The 24,660-nt window shown below is 36.3% G+C and overlaps 3 protein-coding genes across 5 annotated transcripts; 1 reads left to right on the top strand and 2 right to left on the bottom strand.

Annotated features, from left to right (window-relative positions):
- Nucleotides 1–794: 794 nt before the first annotated feature.
- On the bottom strand, nucleotides 795–2,845 carry LOC137002813 (PX domain-containing protein 1-like). The gene is made up of 5 exons (XM_067362715.1): nucleotides 1,916–2,845; nucleotides 1,743–1,837; nucleotides 1,529–1,643; nucleotides 1,339–1,441; nucleotides 795–1,218 (listed from the first exon to the last, which is right to left on the bottom strand). The coding sequence occupies exons 1-5, from the start codon at nucleotides 2,163–2,165 to the stop codon at nucleotides 1,005–1,007; spliced, it is 777 nt and encodes a 258-aa protein (XP_067218816.1). The 5' UTR covers nucleotides 2,166–2,845; the 3' UTR covers nucleotides 795–1,004.
- A 624-nt stretch (nucleotides 2,846–3,469) lies between these two features.
- si:dkey-154p10.3 (zinc finger protein 260) lies at nucleotides 3,470–11,419 on the bottom strand. The gene is made up of 8 exons (XM_067362714.1): nucleotides 11,154–11,419; nucleotides 10,109–10,625; nucleotides 8,434–9,136; nucleotides 7,923–8,010; nucleotides 6,743–6,967; nucleotides 5,879–6,012; nucleotides 4,201–4,324; nucleotides 3,470–4,109 (listed from the first exon to the last, which is right to left on the bottom strand). Exons 2-8 carry the CDS (start codon nucleotides 10,622–10,624, stop codon nucleotides 3,890–3,892), a joined length of 2,010 nt encoding a protein of 669 aa, XP_067218815.1. The 5' UTR covers nucleotide 10,625; nucleotides 11,154–11,419; the 3' UTR covers nucleotides 3,470–3,889.
- A 221-nt stretch (nucleotides 11,420–11,640) lies between these two features.
- Nucleotides 11,641–24,576, top strand: prpf4ba (pre-mRNA processing factor 4Ba). 3 transcript variants are annotated; one of them, XR_010891923.1, is made up of 17 exons: nucleotides 11,641–11,774; nucleotides 12,083–13,249; nucleotides 14,522–14,662; nucleotides 15,056–15,202; nucleotides 15,284–15,365; nucleotides 15,761–15,968; nucleotides 16,697–16,770; nucleotides 17,104–17,194; nucleotides 17,316–17,463; nucleotides 17,685–17,822; nucleotides 17,914–18,067; nucleotides 18,150–18,264; nucleotides 18,384–18,535; nucleotides 18,624–18,710; nucleotides 18,992–21,955; nucleotides 22,625–22,673; nucleotides 24,173–24,576. XR_010891923.1 is itself a non-coding variant. In XM_067362883.1 (15 exons), the coding sequence occupies exons 1-15, from the start codon at nucleotides 11,728–11,730 to the stop codon at nucleotides 19,193–19,195; spliced, it is 2,955 nt and encodes a 984-aa protein (XP_067218984.1). In that variant the 5' UTR covers nucleotides 11,641–11,727; the 3' UTR covers nucleotides 19,196–23,642. The 3 variants fall into 3 exon arrangements, 1 of the variants encoding a protein (XP_067218984.1); XR_010891922.1 differs by having other exon boundaries at nucleotides 18,992–22,673; nucleotides 24,173–24,575; XM_067362883.1 differs by lacking the exon at nucleotides 24,173–24,576 and having other exon boundaries at nucleotides 18,992–23,642.
- The last annotated feature ends 84 nt before the right edge of the window (nucleotides 24,577–24,660 follow it).

Here is a 24,660-nt window from a genome sequence, read left to right as displayed (position 1 = left end):
TGGCTTCACTGACACATGTCAGATTGGGAGCATATTTCTGTAGACATGTTTGATGATTTACAAGAATGAAAACCATTAATGCCAAAGAATATTATATTAAATGCTCATTGATTAAATATTATTTGGTGTGGTGTTTGGATATCAGCATACAGTTGGCTATATGTAAAACATCCTAAGGATATATTCTAGAGATGCATCTATATAACGGCCAATAATTGGTATCGGCCAATAAAAGCAAATTTTCACACTATCGACTATCAGCTGATAGTTTAAAAACAGCTGATAATCTGGGTAAAGAAAATGCTAAGAAACCAGTTTGATGTTTAATATTAATTATATGAATTAATAACATTCAGAAAGTTAAGAGATATTAATTTAATCTTCAGAATTTAGTTAATGTGTGTTAATATTAATTTGAGTAATGTGTTTGTTTACAACTGATTCCAGTTACTCTGATGAAATGGAGAAAATAACGTTTTATTTGCATTTTTTTTTTCAAAATATAATAATTAAAAATAAAATAATTAATTAAATTATCATTGATTTAAAATAAGGTATAAAAGGCAGAACCCCCAAACTATAGGCATCATATCGGCAGATATCACTCTGAATAATGGGTTATCGGTATTGGTGAAGACATTTTGTATCAGTGCATCTCTAACATAGTATAAAATAACCTTCATTCACAATAATTGATCTATTCAAGCTAACTAAACATTTTATATGATTTGTAAATGCCAGAAAATGAACAAAGGTCTTCGAGGGAAAAAAACCCAACATTAATCAGAGCTGGTTCAATATTTTTATTAATATTACAGTTCATCTTATAAAAATATTAATCTATCCATTTTTACAAATCTTATAGTTATTTAAATCTTTATAAATCATTTAGAAATGTATTATTTTATTTTAAAAATATTCTTAAAGACAAAACTTTAAAAATGACCATTTCTGTACACTTTCACACTAAAAAAGATGTCTACGACGTGGTCAAGTGCATTAAGTCATTCAAGGATATCTGTCTCACAGGCTTGTAGGTGGAGGTACGTCAAGTTGCTATTGGTAATCTGTGATTTTTTAGGTTGATAGTCTGTATCTTTACTTTCAGTGGTACCAAGAGTCATGAAGCCCTTTTCAGGTTTGTGCACAGTTTCCTTAACACATTGGACTCCATTTTGTATTCTCATTCCCGTCCATATCTGGGACTCAATCTCAGAGCTGGATGTGATGAAATAAGACTCGATTACGTACATGTTGATTCCACATATGACAAACTCACATGAGCAATATAAGATTTAGAAGAGTGACTATTAGGATTTTCATTTGTCAGATATTTACCTGTACTTTGAAGATGGCTCTGATCCTCCTTCTGCTAGTAAATATGCATCAAAAAGAACAGTTTCTGTATTGGCCAAACAAAACCCATTGGCCCTTCTGACATCTGTAGAAAAGTATAATATTATATTAGCTTAAAAATGTGTTTAAAAGTCAGTTCTCTGTAAGATCAGGAGAACTCATGAATACAAACCAGCTACAGTGACAGGACTCTGGTAGAAAGGCTGGATTGGTTCATACATAGTTTTCAAGGTATAGTCAAGTGGAGAAGTCTTGAAAAATGTAAGAACTGCCTCAGACTGAGAGAACTGTAAAGTAAATGACTTGCATAATTATTGTACGTACAATAGGGCATCAATACAATTATTATTGACATAAGGGATGGGCGGGCTAGTCTATAGAATCACCTTTTGTGGCATTTTGATGATATTTCTCAATAATTTTTCCACTTCATCCAACCTATCGACATTATTTTCTTCTGCTTCCTTTATCCTCTGTAGTGCTGATAAAACATAAACACATACAACAATGAAGTCTCCAATCAGTTAAATGGCCACCTATTTTAAATGTCACGTCATACCCTCAAGCATCAATGACTGAGGTAAAAGTTCTCTGTCGTCTGGAAATGATTTGCTCAAATTCTTAACAAGTTTCACTAGATCGTGATATCGCCTTCGTAGATATGTTATGCCTTTTTCAGCCCATTCAGTCCTAATCTCGAAAAACTCCTCTTCTTCTCCAGCAGGACCAACAGCGAAGCGCTCGAGCCCAACGACCCAACAGTCATTCACGCTCAAGTGAGGCAAGAAATCCATATCAGCACCTGCCATAACTGAATCGTGTCATAAACACATTGAATAGAAATTATCTCTAAATTAGATAAATACGTTAGACAGAAAATGTATTCCGCTGCAAAAACGTAAATTAAAAATTAAAAATTTAAACGGCTAAATATCCATCAAAATCAGAACGCAAATCGTGGGATTACTTTCGTGGGATATGCAAATCTTCTGACACAAGTTGTACAAACTTCAAACTCCTTCGCTTTCCTCTTCGCCTGCAGGTAATGAGCTCTAAAAGCCCCATTTGTGCGCATTCCCCGTGAACTCTCATCCAAAATCATGAATTTCTCGAGTTCAGACACTAAACCGTTAAAGGTCGTCGAATGAATCTGTTATTCCTGTCAGATGCTAGTGGGCGTTCCTATTCTCCAGCAGTATCCAATCGCATCAAGTTGCAGGCCACTAACTGCAATCTCATTGGTTGCCGCCGCAATAGTGCTGTTGGTTGTTGTCATTGAAAAAAATACAAAGTGAGGTAATTTTACCTACTTTTTTCCTCTCGTTATTCCTAAAGTAAATACGTTAACACAAAATAGTTAAATAAATCAATTTAAAACAAACATTTAAAAAGACTTGTAATCCTCTGTTAAAGGATGAGTCCAACTTTTCCTGATAATTACTCACCCCCATGTCATGTTCACGTCTTTCTTTCGTCAGTCGAAAAGAAATTAAGGTTTTTGATGAAAACATTCCAGAATTATTCTCCTTATAGTGGACTTCAATGGGCTCCAAACGGTTCAAGGTCAAAATTACAGTTTCAGTGCAGCTTCAAATGGCTTTAAACAATACCAGACAAGGAATAAGGGTCTTATCTAGCAAAACGATCGTCCATTTTCGAAAATTATGTAACTGTATATGCTTTATAAACACAAATTATCGCCTTGCATGTGGTACAACTTTCCGTATTCTTCAAAAAGCTTACACTGTCTGTCCTACACCTTCCCTATTCTACTTACGGAACGAACACAGCGCCAGTTTCGTTTTTTAGAAGTAGTAGAATAGGGAAGGTGTAGAACATACGGCATAAGCTTTTTGAAGAATACGGAAAGCGTAAACACTTGCAAGGCAATCATTTGCGTTTATAAAGCATATACAGTTATATTTTTTTTTAGAAAATGACCGATTGTTTTGCTAGATAAGACCCTTATTCCTCGTCTGGTATTGTTTAAAGCCCTTTGAAGCTGCACTGAAACTGTCATTTTGACCTTCAACCGTCTGGAGACCACTGAAGTCCACTATAAGGAGAATAATCCTGGAATGTTTTCATCAAAAACCTTAATTTCTTTTCGACTGACGAAAGAAAGACATGAATATCTTGGATGCCATGAGGGTGAGTAAATTATCAGGAAACGTTTATTTAAAAGTGGACTAATCCTTTAAAGTAAAATTAGGCTGCTCGTGCACTGGGCAACAGGTGGGATAATCCAGTTTCTATTGGATTGGTGGTGGGATTTGCTTGTAGTTTTAAGCGCAGTATTACAAATGCTGTGTCATGGCATTTGGTCAATCCTTTAATCGCTTACTATTTTAAAGCTTTTATTAACCACCCACTGAAATAGAGTAAATTACATTCACCTATATTCCACCAAACTTATCAAATCATAAGAAAACAATACTTTGCTTTGTCATTCTAAAATAATTGACGGAAATAAAAGGCAAGGGAATTAAAACATATATAAAAATCAATTTTATCTACAAATCAATCATAAATATCATTTGGATGTCCGTGCTCTTTGAGAAGGTGCGGATTGGGAGCCAGAACCAGAGCTGTTCCTCTGCCCCAGTGCGGCGGTTTGTTCAGCACTGTGATGTTTCCTCATGTGTCGCACCAGAAGCTGGCGGTCTGGTGTGGAATACTGGCACAGGTGACAGGGGAACGACTCTCCTGTGTGATGACGGCGTGAATGGAGGTCTAAGCTCTTCTTCTGGATGCTGAAGCGAAACGCAGAGAATTATTCTTAGCTACAGACGTAGTATGAAACAAGTGTAGTCTGTCGACTTTATGACAGGCGACTGCATGTACCTGCTGTATGGACAGTACTGGCAGCAGTAAGGCTTTTCTTGTGTGTGCGTCCTTGAGTGTCGGCGCAGAGAGCTTCTGTCAATAGAAGCATAGGCGCACTGCGAACACTTGTATGGCTTCTCACCTAAAGCAAACAGAAAAACACATCACTGGAATTCTCACACTCAGGCAGTGCAATGTCATGGCAACTGTTCTATGAGAACCAGTCTTTTGAAAGGAAGCTCTAAATCTCTGCATGTCACCATGAGCCGTCTCTCTCCATATATTTGCTACATTTCTAATTAAAGTAGCGTGGGAAAGTCATTTAACGGCCTGGCTCTGGTCATAATTTCAGTTTAGTGACCAGGACTAATAAAGGTGATGGACAAGATGTGTCACTGTCATTCTGAAAACAATGATCTATTGCCACTGCAACATTTGTGTAATATATATATATATATATATATATATATATATATATATATATATATATATATATATATATATATATATATATATATATATATAAAAAAAGTGTTTAATATTAAATGATTAGTTCACTTCTGAATTAAAATTTCCTGATAATTTACTCACCCCCATGTCATCCAAGATGTTCATGTCTTTCTTTCTTCAGTCAAAAAGAAATTAAGGTTTTTGATGAAAACATTCCAGGATTGTTCTCCTTTATAGTGGACTTCAATGGACTCCAAATGGTTGAAGGTCAAAATTAGTTTCAGTGCAGCTTCAAAGGGCTTTAAACGATACCAGACGAGAAACAAGGGTCTTATCTAGAGAAACGATTGGTCATTTTCTTAAAAAAAATACAACTGTATATAAACACAAATGATAGCCCTGCACATGCTTCCGCTTTCTGTATTCTTCAAAAAGCTTACGCTGTATGTTCTACGCCTTACCTAGTCGACTTACGGAAAAAAAAGGAACTGGCGCTGCGTTCGTTCCGTAAGTATAATAGGGAAGGCGTAGGACATACAGTGTACGCTTTCTGAATAATACAGAAAGCTTAAACACTTGCAAGGCAATCATTTGTGTTTATAAAGCATATACAGTTATTTTTTTTTAGAAAATGACCGATTGTTTTGCTAGATAAGACCCTTATTCCTCGTCTGGTATCGTTTAAAGCCCTTTGAAGCTGCACAGAAACTGTCATTTTGACCTTCAACCGATTGGAGTCCATTGAAGTCCACTATAAAGGAGAATAATCCTGGAATGTTTTCATCAAAAACCTTAATTTCTTTTCGACTGAAGAAAGAAAGACCTGAACAGCTTGGATGACATGGGGGTGAGTAAATTATCAGGAAAATTTTATTTGAAAGTGGACTAATCCTTTAAAGCGGCAGTCCTCGATTTTTGTCCCTCTAGCGGTTAATAAACAGAACTGTACACGTCTTGTGGAAGAACATTGTAGCCAGAGTTACTTTTCTCTGTATATATTTATGGCGAGTCACGCAGTTACTGTGATACTCTGGGGCGGGTCCTACCAGTCCTGTCTGAAATAGTCAGAATATAAACACTTATTATAAGTGTACCATAATGATTCAGGGTAAGACAAAAACACGGTTTGGAAAATGGATTCATGTTGTACATTCTCATTATATAATTTTTGTAAATTTTGAACACAAAAAAAAGTTACGGTCAGCAGCTTTAAAGAAAGATATCAACAATGTGCTTGCAACTGCACCTGTGTGGATGCGGAGGTGCTGTTTGAGCGAGGCTTTGAGACGAGTGCAGTAGTGGCAGTGTGGGCACTTAAATGGCTTATCTCCTTGATGAATGCCCATGTGACGCCGCATGGTCAACTTGGTGGAAAACTTCCTGTAGAGAGATAGATAGAGATAAACTGACAATTAAGAGTTATCTCAAAGGATTCTATATTCTATTCCTATTCTATATATTAAATATTTTTTCGTATATTCTGACAGATACTTCACATTTGTACTATTATACACTACAGTTCAAATGTTTGGGGGCAGTACGATTTTTTTTTTTTTTTTAAGAAATTCATACTTTAATTCAGCATGGACATTAAATTGTTCAAAAGTGACATTTATAATTTTACAAAAGATTTCCATTTCAAATAAATACTGTTCTTTTGACCCTTCTATTCATCAAAGAATCCTGAAGAAATACAACACAATTTCTACAAAAATATTAAGCAAAACAACCTTTTCCGATTGTGATAATAGTAAATGTTTCTTAAGCACCAAATCAGCATATTAGAATGATTTCTGAAGAATCATGTAACACTGAAGAAGGGAGTATGATGCTGAAAATTCAGTTTTGCCAACACCATAGTAAATATGTTTTAAAATATATTAAATTAGAAAACAGTTGTAATAATATTTCACAATATTACTGTCTTGTAGTATTTTTGGTTAAATAATTGCAGCCTTGGTGATCATAAGAGACGTCTTTCAAAAATCTTACCAACGCCAAACCTTTGAATGTTAAAGTATGTACTATAAAAATGCAACCAGATTAAGATGCACTTCAATAACAGTCTCTTTGTCAAGATAATATAACAAAGAAAAAAATATTCTTGTACTTGTCACAGAGGTTGCAGCAGAACTCTTTCCGTCTGGAAACAGGGAGTCCAACAGCTGTCTCACCCTTCAGGTGACCCATTCTGTCCTTTCCTCCTTCATTGCTCTTTTCCCTTCCCACAATCCTGTTTTTTAACCTCTTCTTCCTAACCTGGGACCATGACTCTGGCTTCATACCTCTGAGGCATTCTGGGTATTTGGTGGATTTGTTAAGTTGCTGGTTTTCTCTGAGTACAAACAAAGAAGTCATCATTAAACAGGGGTTTCTGCAGTCTGACAGTCAACCATCTCACCAAATACTCTTTAATAAGGCAGTGACTCTCAGCATTTTTGACTTGGAGACCTCTGTTGTCCACAAGAACATTTGAATAAATTTAATCTACAGACACTCGTTGTTTCTGTAAATTTCAAGATTCCAGGGGCCTCATTTATAAATCCATGTGTACGCACAGATTTGATCTTAGAGTGTGTGTACGCTTAAATCCACGCCAACGCTCATATTTATTATTTGACGTGGAAAAGTGCTTAACCCCAAGTCAGGGTCTGAGCAGACGTACGCACATTTCCTTGTCAGATTACTGCAGGCTTTGGAAATCTAAGCTATTCTTGCAGCTCACCATTCTAAATGAAAGGATTTGGACGATGACTGTTGATCTTTTAGATGTAAATGACATTAATTAGGTGTCGTTTACAACGCGGAGAACTGAATCCAGCTGGATGCGCTTAAGTTCAAGATCATTTGCGATTTTTGAGATTTTTTTTTTTTTTTTTTTTTTTACAGTCTTTTGTGATTTACTTGATAAGGATTTAAGATAAGGATTTTTTTTTTTTTAATATTTACTCTTATAATATTTTATTTTTACTCAATAAAATGCTGTAGACTTTAGCATACCTAGAAAAATGTATATTCATTATAAAAATACCTATGATGTTTTAGTATTTTATTAACTTGATTTTTAACTTGATTTTTTAACATGACTTTTCCAGGTCTAAAACTCATTCTTTTAAAATTAGGCCACCTCATATTGTATATCCTGGTTTTCCAAGACAGTAGGATGTCTTCAACGAAAAAGCAATTGATTTATTTTAAATAACTTTAAGTTACCCCTGTTGAGTACCACTGCTTTAAAGCATTTTGAATTAGATAACAAAAGATGAATTTGGATGACACTAGATACTTACATACTGTGATCAATCTGTTTCTCTTGATTTTTATCGGCCTGTTGGTGTTGAGTGTGAATATGCTTCAGAGTTTTCTTCCATGACTTCTCTAAAAGACAGATACAAGAAACAGCAAAACTAGGTAAAGCAAAACTCGAAACAACATACAGAGCAAGACAAAGAAAAAAGAAATGAAATGTTTAAAATTGTTAAACTCCAGGTTTATGATTTTCACTCTCCTGAGATTAAAAAAAAACTTTAAAAAATATCTTATTGCATGTGATGGGTGTGGACAAATATTAAAACACATGTTATAAAGAACAATGCTACTATAGCGATCATGCTTTGTATCACAACCAATTCTTAGGGTAAATCTAGCCAATCAGTTCAGCAAAGACAATTCTGATCTGTATATCCTGTCTATACACATATTAACAATTTCAAAACTTGAAGCCTTTCAAAATTTTCACTCCAACCTATAGCTTTAAATTTTAGCATACAGTAAACCCAGTTCACTGAGAATAATTTGTACCTTCGAAATCACAGTGTAAGCATTTAAATCCTCCTTGAAAATGACATTGTTGGTGTATTTCCCACTCCTTCCCTGAGTGACACCATTCCAGGCACAGAGAACACTGAACTAGCCCCCCAGACTCAGATCGACAGTGATGCCGCTGATTATGCCTTTCTTCATGTGCTTCACGAGAATCAGCTCTTCTAAATGTCCTGGGGCAAACACTACATTTATGCCTCTTTGAGCCTTTTCTTTTTCCATGTCCCCTCCAGTGTTGCTCCATATCAACCCACTCCTCTGATTCGCAACCGCAACGAGGGCACCTGAAGCCCTGGTCTCCACTATGGCATTTCAGGTGCACCTCTAGCATACTACGACTGGATGCAACTGTCTGGCAGAGGATACAGGCCAATCCGCCATCCTCCTCGGATGGCTTCTGCATTTCAGCTTCAATGCTAGCATCTCCAGCATCCTGCTCATCTTCTGGATGGGATAGGCTTTTCACTGAATTCACAGACTGAGGTTGACACTTAGTGCTGGAGATTCTGCACAACCCAAGAGTCATGAGATGAGCCGACTGGGCCATCTCCTCATCCTGAACCTCTGTGTCCATTCCGCTGTTCAAAGGAACAGCCAGATCTGTGCTAGCATCCTCCAGCTGAAACACAGGTTCCTCCTCGCTGTCCTCGTCGTGCCTACCCTCCTCAAAGAGTGTGCTCACCTACACAAAACAAAAGATTACAGGTTAAAGGATTAGTTCACTTTCAAATTAAAATTTCCTGATAATTTACTCACCCCCATGTCATCCAAGATGTCCATGTCCTTCTCTCTTCAGTCGAAAAGAAATTAAGGTTTTTGATGAAAATATTCCAGGATTTTTCTCCATACAGTGGACTTTAATGGCCTCCAAACGGTTGCAGGTCAAAATTAGAGTTTCAGTGCAGCTTCAAAGGGCTTTAAACGATACCAGAAGAGGAATAAGGGTCTTATCTAGAGAAACCATCTCTAATTTTCTAAAAAAGAAAATTTAATTATATACATTTTAACCATAAATGCTCATATTGAACTAGCTCTCTTCTTATCTATTTGAATTCCAGCAGTGTAGACACTGCTAAATGTATTACTGCCCTCCACAGGTCAAAGTTTGAACTAAATTGTCATATACAATATGCCAGTGCAAGTATATAACAATTAATTCAAACTTTGAACTGTGGAGGGCAGTAATACACTTAGCAGTGTCTACACTGCTGGAATTCAAATAGAGAAGAAGAAGAGAGCTAGTTCAAGATGAGCATTTATGGCTAAAATGTATAATTTTTTTTTTTTTTTTTTTTTTTATGATTGTGGTTTCTCTAGATAAGACCCTTATTTCTCATCTGGGATCGTTTAAAGCCCTTTGAAGCTGCAGTGAAACTGTAACTTCAACCATCTGGAGTCCATTAAAGTCCACTTTAAGGAGAATAATCCTGGAATGTTTTCATCAAAAACCTTAATTTATTTTAGACTGAAGAAAGAAGGACATGACCATCTTGGATGACATGAGGGTGAGTAAATTATCAGGAAATTTAAATTTGAAAGTGAACTAATCCTTTAATTCTCTCATATTGCAAACTAAATTAAAGGGATAGTCCACCCAAAAATGTGAATTCTGTCATCATTTGGACTATAACACTGCAGGAACCTTTATATTCACCTCACAAGTTTGTGCTACATGCAAGTTGCCATCAGAGTTGGAGCCCAGGCCAATGTCACATGACCGTGGGCTGATGTTTTGAAACATGCTGTACATCGGGAGGAGGAAAGACATCCGCTCCATTTCCATCTGATCCTCGTTGCTTTTTGAGCCAGAATGGAGGTCGCTGTCTAGGTCGTATGGAGAGCTGTTGTGATCGACCTCCTCTTCATCATCAACCCTCATTCCTACGCCCAAACTCTCCTCATCCTCTTTCTCCAGACATGGCAGATGGGGGCATGGGGACACTGGATCATGTCTTTCCATGACATGATGGCTAATCTTGGCTTTTTGGTTGCTGGTAAATTGACAGACTCTACATCTGTATACTTCAACTAAGAAAGCTTCCACTAAAGTGGACACATGAGCTTCAATGCCCTCGGCTGAGCTGCAGTAGAGACTGGAAGTGACATTTTCTTCTGAAATTCGAAGGGTTACTGGTTGAACGTCTTGGTACGTGTCTTTAAACCCACCCATTCTAAGAAACAGTGGAGGAGAAGGAAAATTGATCAGTTAGTCATTAGACAGTCTTGAAAATTATCCAAAGTATGAAACATTTATTGTTGTGGAATTAATGTTAGAGAAAGGTATGTATTTGGGTCATTGAAGAATATGTTTTTTAAAAGTGTAAAAAAACAAACATAATGGAGATATAATTAATGTTGAAGTTTTATTAAGTGTTAACAATGAGATTATGTGGTTTTTATAATCAATTAACACTGCTTTTGTCGTTTGTTTTGATGGACAAATTTGTCACCAAAAAAGCCATTTGGTTTAACCCAAATTTTTGTTGTTTGTTGCTGAGTTGTTTGATGAAGAGAATCGATTAGCAATGTCTGGCTGTGATACCAATAACGTTAATAACTTCAAAATAAACAATCAAACTGTTTTCCAAATATTAATTTCAGAAAGTTCTGATTAGATATTTGGGAAAGGTGTACATAATAAAGTGGCCGGTGAGTGTATGTGTGTATATGTGTGAAGGATGTGCAAATTAAGTACGTACCTGCATCAAACAGAGAGGTTTCTTTAAATTACGTAGCTTGTGCTGCGGAAGAAAACGTGTGGTTTAGGGACCACGGCGTAATTACCATCCACAGCATAAAATGTGATGAAATTTGCTATATTTGTCTATGTACTGACAAAATTAAACGTTGTTTTCGTGCACGACGCTATTTTACAACTTGTTTAAATTGGTTTAAGTGTGTAGGGCAAAACAGCGAACACTAAATTTATGACAAATGTTCGTAAACAAGTCATTTTCTAAGATCCCCTTCGTTCTTCTGCGTTTCATACGCACTGCGCATGCGTGGTTTGGAAAAAAACCAAACGATTGATTCACCCCAATGAACTTAACAGATGAGTGTGTCGATTCAGTGATTCAGTCAGTTCAATATTCCCTTTGCGAATAGCCACTGTATAATGTATAGTGAGAGGAAAATGTTGAGAACTTTTTAAATAAATATTTGGAAGACAAGTTGACTGTTTATTTCAAAGTTAGTAATGGTATCACAGCCAAACTGAAATGTGAATCGACTCTCTTCGTCAAACGACTCAGAAGAACAGCAGGATAAATCAAAATGGCGAACATGGACGCATTAGCCAAAACAATAGCGAAGGATTATGTGTAAGTAACACCGTTACTGTCTTTAGATCGCATTATTTGGGTTCTTAGATGTTCAAATATAAGTTACATGTATTGAAAATGAAAACATTTCTGTATAACTTTTCTGACACGCGGTTTTCGTCAATTTCTGTTAACACACTTCCGTCTGTCTCTATGGTCGACGAAAAGCAGATGTATGATTTTTCTATAAAGTTTAAACTAACAACAGTGAAACAAGTCTTGAATACCTCGTAATTGTAGTTATTTATCTTCATAAGTTTGTTGTAAAGTATATTAATATCATGTTACTATTCTCTACTGTTTTCCAGGAATGACATGGAGAGCTCTGACAGTGTGGATGAAAATGAACATGTGTCCGGCGAAGATGGAGCTAGAAAAGCAAACAACATTGACTTTGCTCGGGTGGAAAGACACAAGAAAAGAAAACACAAACATCGAAGCAAGCACAGAAAACATAAATATCCCTCACCAGATGAGAAGGACCACAAACACAAGTACAAACACAAACATAAGCGGAAACACAGAGACTCATTCAGTGACAATAAAGACTGTTCTGCTGGCTATGAAGGTGCAATCATCTGTCCAAAGCGATCCAGACTCGACGATCTTGCTGCTTTGGAGGATCTGGAGAAACAGAGGGCTATGATTCAAGCAGAGCTTGATAATGAGCTAATGGAAGGGGCTGTGCAATCAGGTATGGGACTGATATTACAGGGTTATAACTCTGATTCAGAGGAGGATGGTGAGATCCAGGAGGCTGTGCGAAATGGTGAGCAACAGAGACAAGATCTCAGTGAGCATGTAATGGCAAAGGCACATGCTGAAATATCTCAAAAGGATTGCGTAGATGAAAAATTTGATTCCTGGCTGGAAGGCAGAAGTATGTCTGATGAGATAGCAGTCCCGGCCCATAAATCAGAAATTAGAGTTAGTAAGGCTGCGTTAGATGTTAATATCGGTGAGAGGCCTAGTGGTCCCAGCCAGGTGAGAGAGCGGAGACGATCCCGAAGCATTGAGAGATCCAAAAACGGTAATCAGAGGTCCAAATCTCCTGTGAAGTCCAAGGGATTGCCATCAAGCAATAAAAAATCAACTACACAGCCTGAAGAGCAAATTGTAGACCACAGATCCTCAGCAAGAAGGAGCAAATCTAGATCTAAAGAAAGAAACGCCAACTTGCTAGAAGCTGACAGGGAGAAAGACAAGAAATCAGAGAAGGCACCCTCAAAAGAAGCCTCATCTGGAAAAGAGAATCGGTCTCCTAGCAGAAAACAAGATCCAGAACAGCACAGCCTGTCTGTGCGTCCCAGGGGCCACCGCTCACCTGAAGATTTCCCTGTTGTGCAGAGCACAGACAGGACATCCAGACAGGACAGATCTTCATGCCACAATAGATCCCCTCCAAGGAGAGGGCGATCTCGGTCGTTTGAGAGGAGACGGAGAGAAGAAGAGCGCCAGAGACTCCCAAATGACAGGTTATTTTTCTTTCCTGATCTGTTCATTTAAATCTTTAATGGAAACGATTGTGTCATTGCTCTAACTTTTCAAACTGGCTAAAGTTCCATCACAAGCTCTTTTTTTTTGTGTAATCACATCCATGTATTCTGTCTGTTAAAGTGTTAGTTCACCCAAAAATGAAAATAATGTAATTTATTACTCACCCTCATGCCGTTCCACACCCGTAAGACCTTTGTTCATCTTCGGAACGCAAATTAAGATATTTTAGTTGAAATCCGATGGCTCCGCGAGGCCTTCATAGGGAGCAATGACATTTCCTCTCTCAAGATCCATTAATGTACTAAAAACATATTTAAATCAGTTCATGTGAGTACAGTGGTTCAATATTAATATTATAAAGCAACGAGAATATGTTTAGTGCACCAAAAAAAACAAAATAACAACTTATATAGCAATGGCCGATTTCAAAACACTGCTTCATGAAGCTTTGGAGCGTTATGAATCTTTTGTGACGAATCATGATTCGAATCGCGTGTCAAACTGCCAACTGCTGAAATCGCGTGACTTTGGCGCTCCGAACGCTGATTCGACACGAGATTCATAACGCTCCGAATCTTCCTGAAGCAGTGTTTTGAAATCGGGCATCACTATATAAGTCGCTATTTAGTTTTTTTGGCGCTCCAAAAATATTCTCGTCACTTTATAATAATATTGAACCACTGTACTCACATGAACTGATTTAGAAATATTTTTAGTACCTTTATGGATCTTGAGAGAGGAAATGTAATTGCTCCCTATGCAGGCCTCATGGTCCACGGAGCCATCAGATTTCAACAAAAATATCTTAATTTGCGTTCAGAAGATGAACGAAGGTCTTAGGCGTGTGGAACGACATCAGGGTTAGTAATTAATGACAGAATTTTCATTTTTGGGTGAACTAACCCTTTAATCAGTGTTGTTGTTAACTAAAACTAAATCTAAAAATATTAAAAAATAATTTATTTGAAAAAAATTGCAATAAAAAAACTTAAATATTGGATAAAAATTGTAGTTGAAGTACTATTTACTAAAACTGAAATATTACCAACACTTAAACTAAAATTAGATTAACTGAAAATATGCAAACACAAGCTAAAATGCTAATAAATACTATAATGGATTTAATTAAAAATCTATTAATAAGTTATATAGTTAATAAAACACCTTATTACTAATATTGTTCATATGTTCCTTGTTACCCCCCTAAAAAAATGTAAACTCACTTTCATACTTTTTTGTTATATTCCCAGGATGCGATCTCGTGATGAGGTCGGGGGCCGTAGAGAGGAGAGCCCCTGTCTGAGCTCCAGACGAAGGTTAAACCACTCGCCTTTCAGACGAAGATCCCGTTCTCCTAGAAGACGAAGTAGCAGGTCTCCTTTCAGATACAGGTGATTGGTGTACTGTAGCTTTTAAAATTGTGCAACACTGCAATTCCTCATTTAGAGGATACAACTGTCCAAGTGGCTTCAAAATTTTGGCAAGCGAAAAATAAATTCAAAAATAATTCTTAAATTTTTCCTCTGCAGAAATAATGGTAAACAGATTTGTTTGTTTTTTGAATGAGGAGCTTTTAATGACAAGGGCCATGTCTCAGTGCTGCCACTGTTTTCAGTCTTGCTTCTGGGACGTTTACATGTGTGTTGTGAATGCTGTAACTGCTGAATTATGTGCCACCTAATGTGTAAAGTGGATGATTAAGTCCCAAACAGCTGTTTCTTTCTGCAATGCCCTTTTTAATCTCTCGGTAGCATTAAAACTGCATTAATACTGTGTGGATCTAGGGAGCGTGACAGGATGGAGCGCCGACAGCAGGGGCGTTCGGGATCCCAGGAAAGGTGGAGGAGAAGGAGCAGAGAAAGAGAAGACATGTTTAAGGGCAGTCTGTCTGAAGGGATGAAGGCTGAGCAGGAGGACTCGGATGATGAAGTGTGAGTATTAAGGAAAATTATGTTTTGCTTTAATGTTGTTGATCATTTGTTTTAAATATGTATACTACTATCTGTGTCTAGGATGGAGGACTATGATGTTGATGAAGAGGACGAGGAGGCTTTGATAGAGCAGAGAAGACTTAAACGCCTAGCCATCATGCAGGTCAGAATATTTCTAATTTTTTTCTGCATTAAATTGATTTTAAAAAAGTGATAGTAAAGACAATTATAATGATTTGAAAGATTTAAAATAAATGCTGTCTTTATAATAAGAAATGTTTCTTGAGCAACAAAACAACATAATTCGAAAGATTTGTGAAGGCTCGTGTGACACTGAAGACTGGAGGAATGGCTGCTGAAAATTCAGCTTTGCCATCACAGTTTCAATAATATTTCACAATATTGCTGTTTTGACTGTATTTTTGATTAAATGCAGCCTTAAGAGATTTCTTTAAAAAAAATAATAATAATTATAATTTCAGTTAATATCTTACTGACCCCAAAGCTTTGAACGGTAGAGTATGTAATATGATTGTATTTGTAATATGTCCTATACAGAAATATAAGCCAGTGAATGAGGACAGTAACATGTCAGGACTCTCAGATCATGGCAGTCCTCAGAGTAGCTCTCGTAGCCGATCGCCGTCACCTGATGACATCCTTGAGCGCGTGGCTGCTGATGTCAAAGCCTACGAGCAAGAGAACCTGGACACATTTGAGGATAATGTGAAGGCGAAGCATAGTCTTGTCTCTCAAGAGAAAACGGGTATGTAATCTGCAAAATAACCTTTAATTAAACTTGTACTTTCCGCTTTAAAATGTTTTACACATAAAGAAATCAGTATTGATTTTGACAAAAAATGATGTACACTCACATGAGAGAAAGACTTTAGTCAAATCAGTGGTCTAGACCAGTGTTTCCCAACCAGGAACAGCTCGCGAATGCCAAATTGAATTCTTTTTCTCGCGGCTTGTTGCGCTTAAATGGTCCAATACACACTAAAATATTGTCACAATGTTGATTATGCCAAGTATTCACATAAACGCAATCGTTTAACTTAAGTTCTAAGTGAACGTAAACTTACCTACTACTGTTAAACCTACCTGGAAAAACTTAAGCAATTTATTACATTTGTATCTTTTATTCTATTGTATTTATTTGTGCTATCGTTAGTAATTTGTTTATTCTTATTTTACTACTGACTGTTTACTGAATCAAATCAATTCATAGATTCACATCCACGCTACTACTTTTGTAATGTAACCCTCCTATTTTTGACATTTCTGTGACAGTACTGGTTACCGAAAACATTTGCTTGATGCTACAACCATGCCAAGATGTCAGTATAAAGTCCAAAACACCTCTCATATCAGTTGTTAAGGAAGGCGAAAATATGAGACATGAAATATTCACTCTAATGTGATACAAGGTGGTCTGATACATTATCAGCAAGTCTACGTTCCTTTCATTGCATTGTTTTTTGTTTTTTTTAGGTGCTAATCTGAAAAAGCCACCAGCCCCTGATATGTTCACAGAGTCAGATGACATGTTCACTGCTTACTTTGACGTGAGTAGTCAAGTTCCTGCTTTCCATTGTATAGGTCAGTGGCTTTGCAAGCCCCTAAATTTGATTGAATTTGTCCATGTAAGGGGATCTCTACAGGTAGAGTTGCATAGTACTCTGCAAGCTGTTGTTTCTGTACTGGAATCTTTGTTCAAAGCTTTTTTTTGCCCAAATGGGTAATCTGACTCTGTGGTGCTCACTGGATCTCGAGGCCCCTTAGACTTTCAAATGGTCTCTTACGCTGTCAGTCACTCGTTCATGAATGAACTTTTTAATCAACTCTCTGAATTCAGTTGTGCTGACAATGTGGATTTGTCATCTAATCTCTCTCCACAGAGTGCCAGGTTACGAGCTGCAGGCATAGGAAAGGACTTTAAGGAGAACCCAAGTCTCCGAGATAACTGGACAGATGCAGAGGGCTATTACCGTGAGTTTGTGTAGCAAATGCTGTATTTGAATCTGTAGAATCCAGAACTTGTCTGAAAAATATCTGAGGTGTCATGTTGAAAAGAAAATCAAAAACGTGATTGTTCTTTTAATGTATTCAGGTGTGAACATCGGCGAGGTGTTGGACAAACGGTACGGGGTGTATGGCTACACTGGACAGGGTGTCTTTAGTAATGTGATCCGAGCCAGAGACTTGGCCCGAGCCAATCAGGAAGTGGCGGTGAAAATAATACGCAACAATGAGATGATGTAAGACACTTCCCTTAAAAGCTGAATGCTTAACCTTTAAACATTTCTGTCTGGTACAGTTGGATTTCTTAACCAACACCATACATTGTGATTTGATATGTTTACAATTGAGAACAATGTTCTCAATAAATATTGTAAGGATTTATTTGGACAAGAAATGAGATTTAGAGCAGATATGGATGTGGTCTTCATGTGACCGATGCCTTTGTTTTGTCCCACAGGCAAAAGACGGGCCTCAAAGAGCTGGAGTTTCTGAAAAAACTGAATGACGCCGATGCAGATGATAAGTTCCACTGCTTGCGTCTGTTTAGACACTTTTATCACAAGCAGCATCTGTGTCTGGTGTTCGAACCGCTTAGGTACATTACAGACAACACATTCACATGCATAGTTTCTTATCAAGGCAGCTTGAGCTCTTCTCTTAAAGCAACTTTCTTGTTCTGGCATTAGCATGAACCTGCGGGAGGTGTTGAGGAAGTATGGCAAGGATGTTGGGCTACACATCAAGGCTGTGCGCTCATACAGCCAGCAGCTATTCCTGGCTCTAAAACTGCTCAAACGCTGCAACATTCTGCATGCTGACATCAAACCCGACAACATTCTGGTGAGTCGCACTCTCTTGCTGTAAATATTCTAGCTTTCGTTTCTGTGTCTTATAAGTTGAATGTATTTGACTCTCCCTGAAGGTTAACGAATCAAAAACCATTCTCAAGTTGTGCGACTTTGGCTCAGCGTCACATGTTGCTGACAATGACATAACACCATATCTCGTCAGCCGTTTCTACAGGGCACCTGAGATCGGTAAGTGTACTGTGAACTGAACTAAGAAAGCAAATGTACCTAATTAACTTAACAAATTAAAGATAAAACTTGGGTTAAGCTTGTTTTTAAGATTAGAGTTTTTCTTCCTCTTTTTGCAGTCATCGGAAAATCATATGATTATGGAATCGATATGTGGTCTGTAGGCTGCACTCTCTATGAACTATACACAGGGAAAATCCTTTTCCCTGGAAAGACAAATAACCACATGCTAAAACTCGCCATGGACCTGAAAGGAAAATTGCCTAATAAAGTAAGAATTAATTTATAGGACAGATATTAGGAAAATTAAAACAAAATATACTAAAAAAAACAGACCAAATATTCTTTGATATTCACAGATGATCAGGAAGGGTCTGTTCAAGGACCAGCACTTTGACCAAAACTTGAACTTTTTGTACACAGAGGTTGATAAGGTCACTGAGAGGGTAAGTGTTATATATATTCCATTCACAGTTGTTTTGTTTGTGTAAAGGAACAGCGCTGCGCTTCACTCTGAAACACACAGTGCATTTTATTATTACTATCGAATTAAATTGTAGCCTTTTCAATATGATAATCTCACTAAGCCATATTGTGAATTCTGTTTAATTCCTATTAATTGTGCAGCAATACTTACAACTATGACCATTTTCTTTACGAAATACTTCAGACTATTTAAAGCCATTTATTTTCTTTTGACCTTTCACATTCTTCTCTTTCTCTGCAGGAAAAGGTCACGGTCATGAGCACCATTAACCCAACTAAGGACTTGTCGATTGACATGGTGGGTCGCCAGGCACTACCAGAGGACCAGCGAAAGAAGGTCTTCCAGCTCAAAGATCTGTTGGACCAGATCCTGATGCTGGACCCTGCCAAGCGGATCACCATCAACCAGGCATTACAGCATCCTTTCATCCAGGAGAGGATATGATCAGCAGCGTACCTCAGAGACTCATGATGGTTTTGTATCTGCAGATATGACTCAGAAAACAAAAGACATTTGCATATTTTATTGCCATGCTATTTTATTTTTATTTCTGATTTGTAGTAATTATCAGAGCAGGACACACTCAAGATTTACTTTATTTTAGATGACCTACAGTGCACCCCATAAAATGTAAAGAGAAAATTCTTTCAAGATAATCTATATTGTTCAGATTGCATGTTTCATACACAGCTTCTTGTAGCAGCTAAAATGATATTGTCAGATATATTTGATATTATGATCAAGGTTCAGAATGTAAGAAGAACGAAAGTTCGTACAACGTATATTTTATGTAAAATACTAGAATTTGATGTAAACCAAATATTACAACCACCAAGGACTGTTTAGAGTGTGACATGAGTCAGGCCAGCATAAATGCTGTCTATATCCACCCTCCCTTAGGTGTGAGAGTGAGAACGCAACCTGGCGTGCAGGCCCACGGCATGCCCCTTGCCCTAGGTGTGTTTCTGCTGAATCTGAGGTCTTGGGTCCTGCTTGACCTGGTCTGCAGGGAAAGCCTCCTCTGTAAAGGCAGGTTGTACACCTCTATTGGTACACTGAAGGTAAGCTAACCCTTCCAAAACAAACGGCATCGTCATTTTGCGTTCTTTTCAAGCCCAAAATAAGCCCTTTTGGCTTCTCCTGCATTTTTAACAAAATGTAATTTGGAGAAATGGACACGTATTAAAACATTTTGTCTCCTTGTTGCTCTGTTGCAAAGCCTAGTGAGGCATCATAGATATGCAATTTCTTACCATTCAAATGTTTGGGGTTGGATTTTTTTTTTTTTTTTTTTTTTTTTTTTTTTTTTGCAATTATTTGTTCAAAAATAGTTAAAAACAGAAATATTATGAAATATTAAATTTTTAAATAAAAAGCAGTTGTGCTGCTTAATATTTTTGTAAAAACTGATAATTTTTTTCTAGATTCTTGATGAATATAAAGTTCAAAAGAAAAGCATTTGTTTGAAATAGAAATATTTTGGAACATTTTAAATGTCCTTACTGTCACTTTTGATCAGCTGGATATGGAAGCTTGTTTCCGCCATGAAACAAATTATCATAAAGGATAATTGTGACTTTTTTTTCTCACAATTGAGTTTACATCTCATAATTCTGATTTTTTTTTTTTTTTTTTTTTTTTTTTTTCAGAATTGTGTGATATAAAGTCACAATTGCTAGATATAACTTGCAATTGCAAGTTATAAAGTCAGAATTGTGAGAGATAAACTATATATATCGCAATTAGACATTTTTCTTACAATTCTGACTTTTCTCAGAATTGTGAGAGATACTCGCAATTGTGAGTTATAAAGTCCAATTATGAGGAAATAAACACTGACTTTTTCTCAGAATTCTGAGTATATATCTCCCAATTCTGAAAAGTCATTCTTTATTTAGTCATAATTGGACTTTATAACACACAACTGTGACTTTTTAATCACAAAATTCTAACTTTATAACTCACAATTGCGAGTTTATATCATGCAATTCTGAGAAAAAAGACAGAATTAAACTCGGAATTGTGAGGGGGAAAAAATTAGAATTGTGAGATAAAAAGTTGCAGTTATTCCAACCACAGTTGGAAGCATCCTTGCTGGATAAAAGTTTCAATTTCTTTAAAAAAAAACACAAACAAACAAACAAAAAAACTACTGACCCCAAACTATTGAATGTTAGTGTGTATTGCTCAATAATGAAATTTGTCATTTAAAAAAAAAGTGTAAAACGATTAAATACTGACTCTTTTACCCCAAGTGTGACCACTAGGCTGCCTAAAGTAGACGGTGAGGTAGCTCACTAGGTTTTGGAACAGAGCTTCTGTTGTGGTGTTTCTCACAGAGACAAAACAGTCAGAATGAATGAAAAGACTGACAGTCGCTGTCTCAAAAATGGATGGCACCGTTTATGGTTGACATTGAGGGTAAGAGTGAATCCAAGTATTTACAATGGACCAAGCACCTTCAGTGTACTGCCTCTGATAGACATACCTCACCTTTTTCAGAGTTGTCACACTTAAGTGTCATAGTTTTTGTATAACCTATTGAGTGCTTTTCAATATGCATGAGAATATGTATGGTTTCCAATGCACTACTGTACAAACCCTCTGGTGTGTTTTTCGCTATGTGTAGACAATTTAGATGTCTTTTACTGTGACTGTTCTCGTGTTTGTGACCATGTTGTCTTTTGATACAGGGGTTTTCCTGCTCTGATCTATGAATCTGCTTGTTACAAGCGGTAATTGCTTCTTTATTCATATCTCAATTCCTTAAAGATACAGCGGTCATAAAGTATAGCTCATGCTGGAAGAATTATCTGCCTGTTATCTTTTGCCAAGTCTGTCCTGCATGATAATGGAATAATTTGAATTTACTGTAAATTCACATTATTTGTCATCATTAAACAACATAAAATAAAGATGTTTGGTGGTGCAAAAAACACAAATTTATACTTCCCGCAAGTTGTCTGTCTTTCAAGTTAATCTTAATAACGCTGTAAAAACATAATTCAGCGTCTTAGGAACCTTTATGGTGGGTTTAGTTTCATCGACACTAACTGCTGTTTGTGCTATTTCTCCCATTGTTTCTTTGTGTTCGAGTATATACTCTGGCCAACGGAGACACGTCTGTCCATCATCCTCCTGCCTGCCTCTGCTTTCAAAGGGACAAGACCTCTTCAAGGCCCTTTATCCAGGTCACTCCTAAAGGCATGTTTAGATCTAACACAAAGCAAAGCTCTGATTAAAAATAAACAGCCAGTTCTGAGAGCTGATGCTTATGGGATTTATGTTCCCCATCTCATCTGTAGCATCACTAAATCTCTTTTTTACGTTTTTAAAATCTTTTTTTTTGCCTTGAGCTGTAGATTTGTTCTACAGTGATACCTTTTCTGTCAGGGACTCTGTCAGGGCAGCTATGTATTTTCATGTATAAAAACCCTTGTATATTGTGTATGAAATGTGATGTTATCATGAAAACATACTATATATACATACACAAAAGCAATACAATATTCAATTACATCCCTTAGTAATTACCCAAGTTTAGCCCCAATTATACGGAAAAACTAAATTTTCCGTACTTTTATCAATTTTATCTGCCAGCATTAATTGGTCTCATCACAGAATAAACTGTCCATATTCAGCTTCATGACGACCTTGCATTCACTTTAGTCAACCACAGAGGTTTGTTCCGGGAACTTTTTTTATATTATTATTATTATTATTATTATTATTATTAATTATTTAACACCTAAATGGACTAATTTAGTCACATTGTGTGTCGGCTGATAATTGTGTATTTCCCCAGGATATTTCAAGAACATGTGCTTTATGTAATGTACCGAGATACTGGTATATTTATTTTCTGTATTGTAGGTGCTGTCTGATAAAGAAGACTCTTTAAGGAAATCTCATCTGGAAAAAGGTTTCTGTTTTAGAGAGCGCTCTTAATGAGAATTAAGCTGTTGATTTTAAATTGACAATGCAGTATTATCCTTTGAACAATTTGACAAAGTTAGATACTGTTGTTGGCCAAATCCAAAAGTATTTATAATAAAGTATTTAATGTTAGATACTGTTGTATAGCCAAATCCTAAAGTATTTATGAAGTATAACACTATTATTATTACAAACAATTCATGTTTGAGTGTATATATACAGTTGTAAGAAAAAGTATGTGAACCACTTGCAGAATCTGTGAAAATGTGAATAATTTTAACAAAATAAGGTCATACAAAATGCATGTAATTTTTTTTAGTACTGTCCTGAGTAAGATATTTTACATACATTTGTTTTATATATATATATTTAGTATATATATATAATATATACTAAAAAAATGCTGAATTTATTAAAATAACTCTGTTCAGAAGTTTGTGAACCCTTGATACTTAATACTGTGTGTTGTTACCTGGATGATCTATGACTGTTTTAATGTTTTGTGATGGTTGTTCATGAGTCCCTTGTTTGTTCTGAACAGTTAAACTGAGCTCTGTTCTTCAGAAAAATCCTCCAGGTCCTGTGGATTCTTCAGTTTAAGGATTTTTTTGCATTTTTTTGCAAAACTTTTGAACAGGATGAAGATGTCCATTTTTTTTTTCTTTTTTTTTTTTTTTTTTCTCAGTACTGCCCTTTGTTTCACGGAAGACAAATTAAGTACACTTTACTTTGATCTTCAAGTTAAAAAGTTTTCACCCCTGACTCTTAATGCATCGTGTTTCCGTCTGGAACATTCGAACCTGTTTTAATAGTCGAGTTTGAGTCCCTCAATTGTCGTCAGTCTGAAAAGACGGATCTCAAAATCATACAGCCACTGCTGGAAAGGGTTCAAATATGCAAAAAATGCTGGAAAACTGAAGAATCTGCAGGACCTGGAGGATTTTTCTGAAGAACAGAGCTCAGTTTAACTGTTCATCAGGACAAACAAGAGACTCATGAACAACCATCACAAAACAAAACAACAGTCGTAGATCATACATATAACCACACAGTATTAAGTATCAATGGTTCACATACTTTTGAACAGTCATTTTATCAGTTCAGCTATTTATTTATTTTTTTTATGTCTTGTGGACCATACGTAAACATCTTTTATGTAAAATATCTTACTCAGGACAGTACTAAATAAAAAAATAACATGCATTTTGTATTATATCTTATTTATTTTGTTAAAATTAACGTTTTCACAGATTCTGCATGTGGTTCACTTACTTTTTCTTGCAACTTTATATAATAGAGTATATACATATTTCTCACAAATTATCGGCTCAACAAACATAATAGTTTTAATTTGGTATTACACATTCTAAATTTATCAACCAAAAGGTAATGCTTTTCTTTTTTATGAAATGCATGTTTGCATGTCACCCACTAAAGTTACCTTTACTTTAAACCACAACTAACCATTTTCAATTTTATTTTCAGGGTAAGTGTTAAAAGTTTTGCCTACTGTCATGACCACATGTGACTCCAAGTGTGTGTGAGAGATCCTGACGGCCAGCTGCTGTCCTACTCTATTATTGAAGTGCCTTTCAAGAGCTCATCTCCTCATCCACTCATGGGGGAAATTACCTACATCCGTGCACAGCAAAACAATGTTCATTTTGTGTCACATTATACAGCCAGTATTTCACATTTTATAGAAACCTGTCAATGTGTTAATAAATAGTGAATTTTATAATTACTCGTCCTTGTCTAGTTTCATTTCATTTTTACATAGCATTTTGATATATTGATAAAACTGTAGTAGGTAGTTCTGCTAGTTGTGGTTATTTCATGTCTATTATCTTTTGTCTGTATCAATGAAAAGCAGCCAACATTCTAAAAATAAAACGAAAAGCTACTGAACAAAATGTTCTAAGTTAGTGTGTACAAGATTTTTTTCCCCCTCAAAACTTAGGGACAATTCAAAG

The sequence above is a fragment of the Chanodichthys erythropterus genome, chromosome 16 (assembly GCF_024489055.1).
Source record: "Chanodichthys erythropterus isolate Z2021 chromosome 16, ASM2448905v1, whole genome shotgun sequence".
Classification (NCBI taxonomy): Eukaryota; Metazoa; Chordata; class Actinopteri; order Cypriniformes; family Xenocyprididae; genus Chanodichthys; species Chanodichthys erythropterus.
This window is presented reverse-complemented; position numbering and strand designations above follow the sequence as displayed.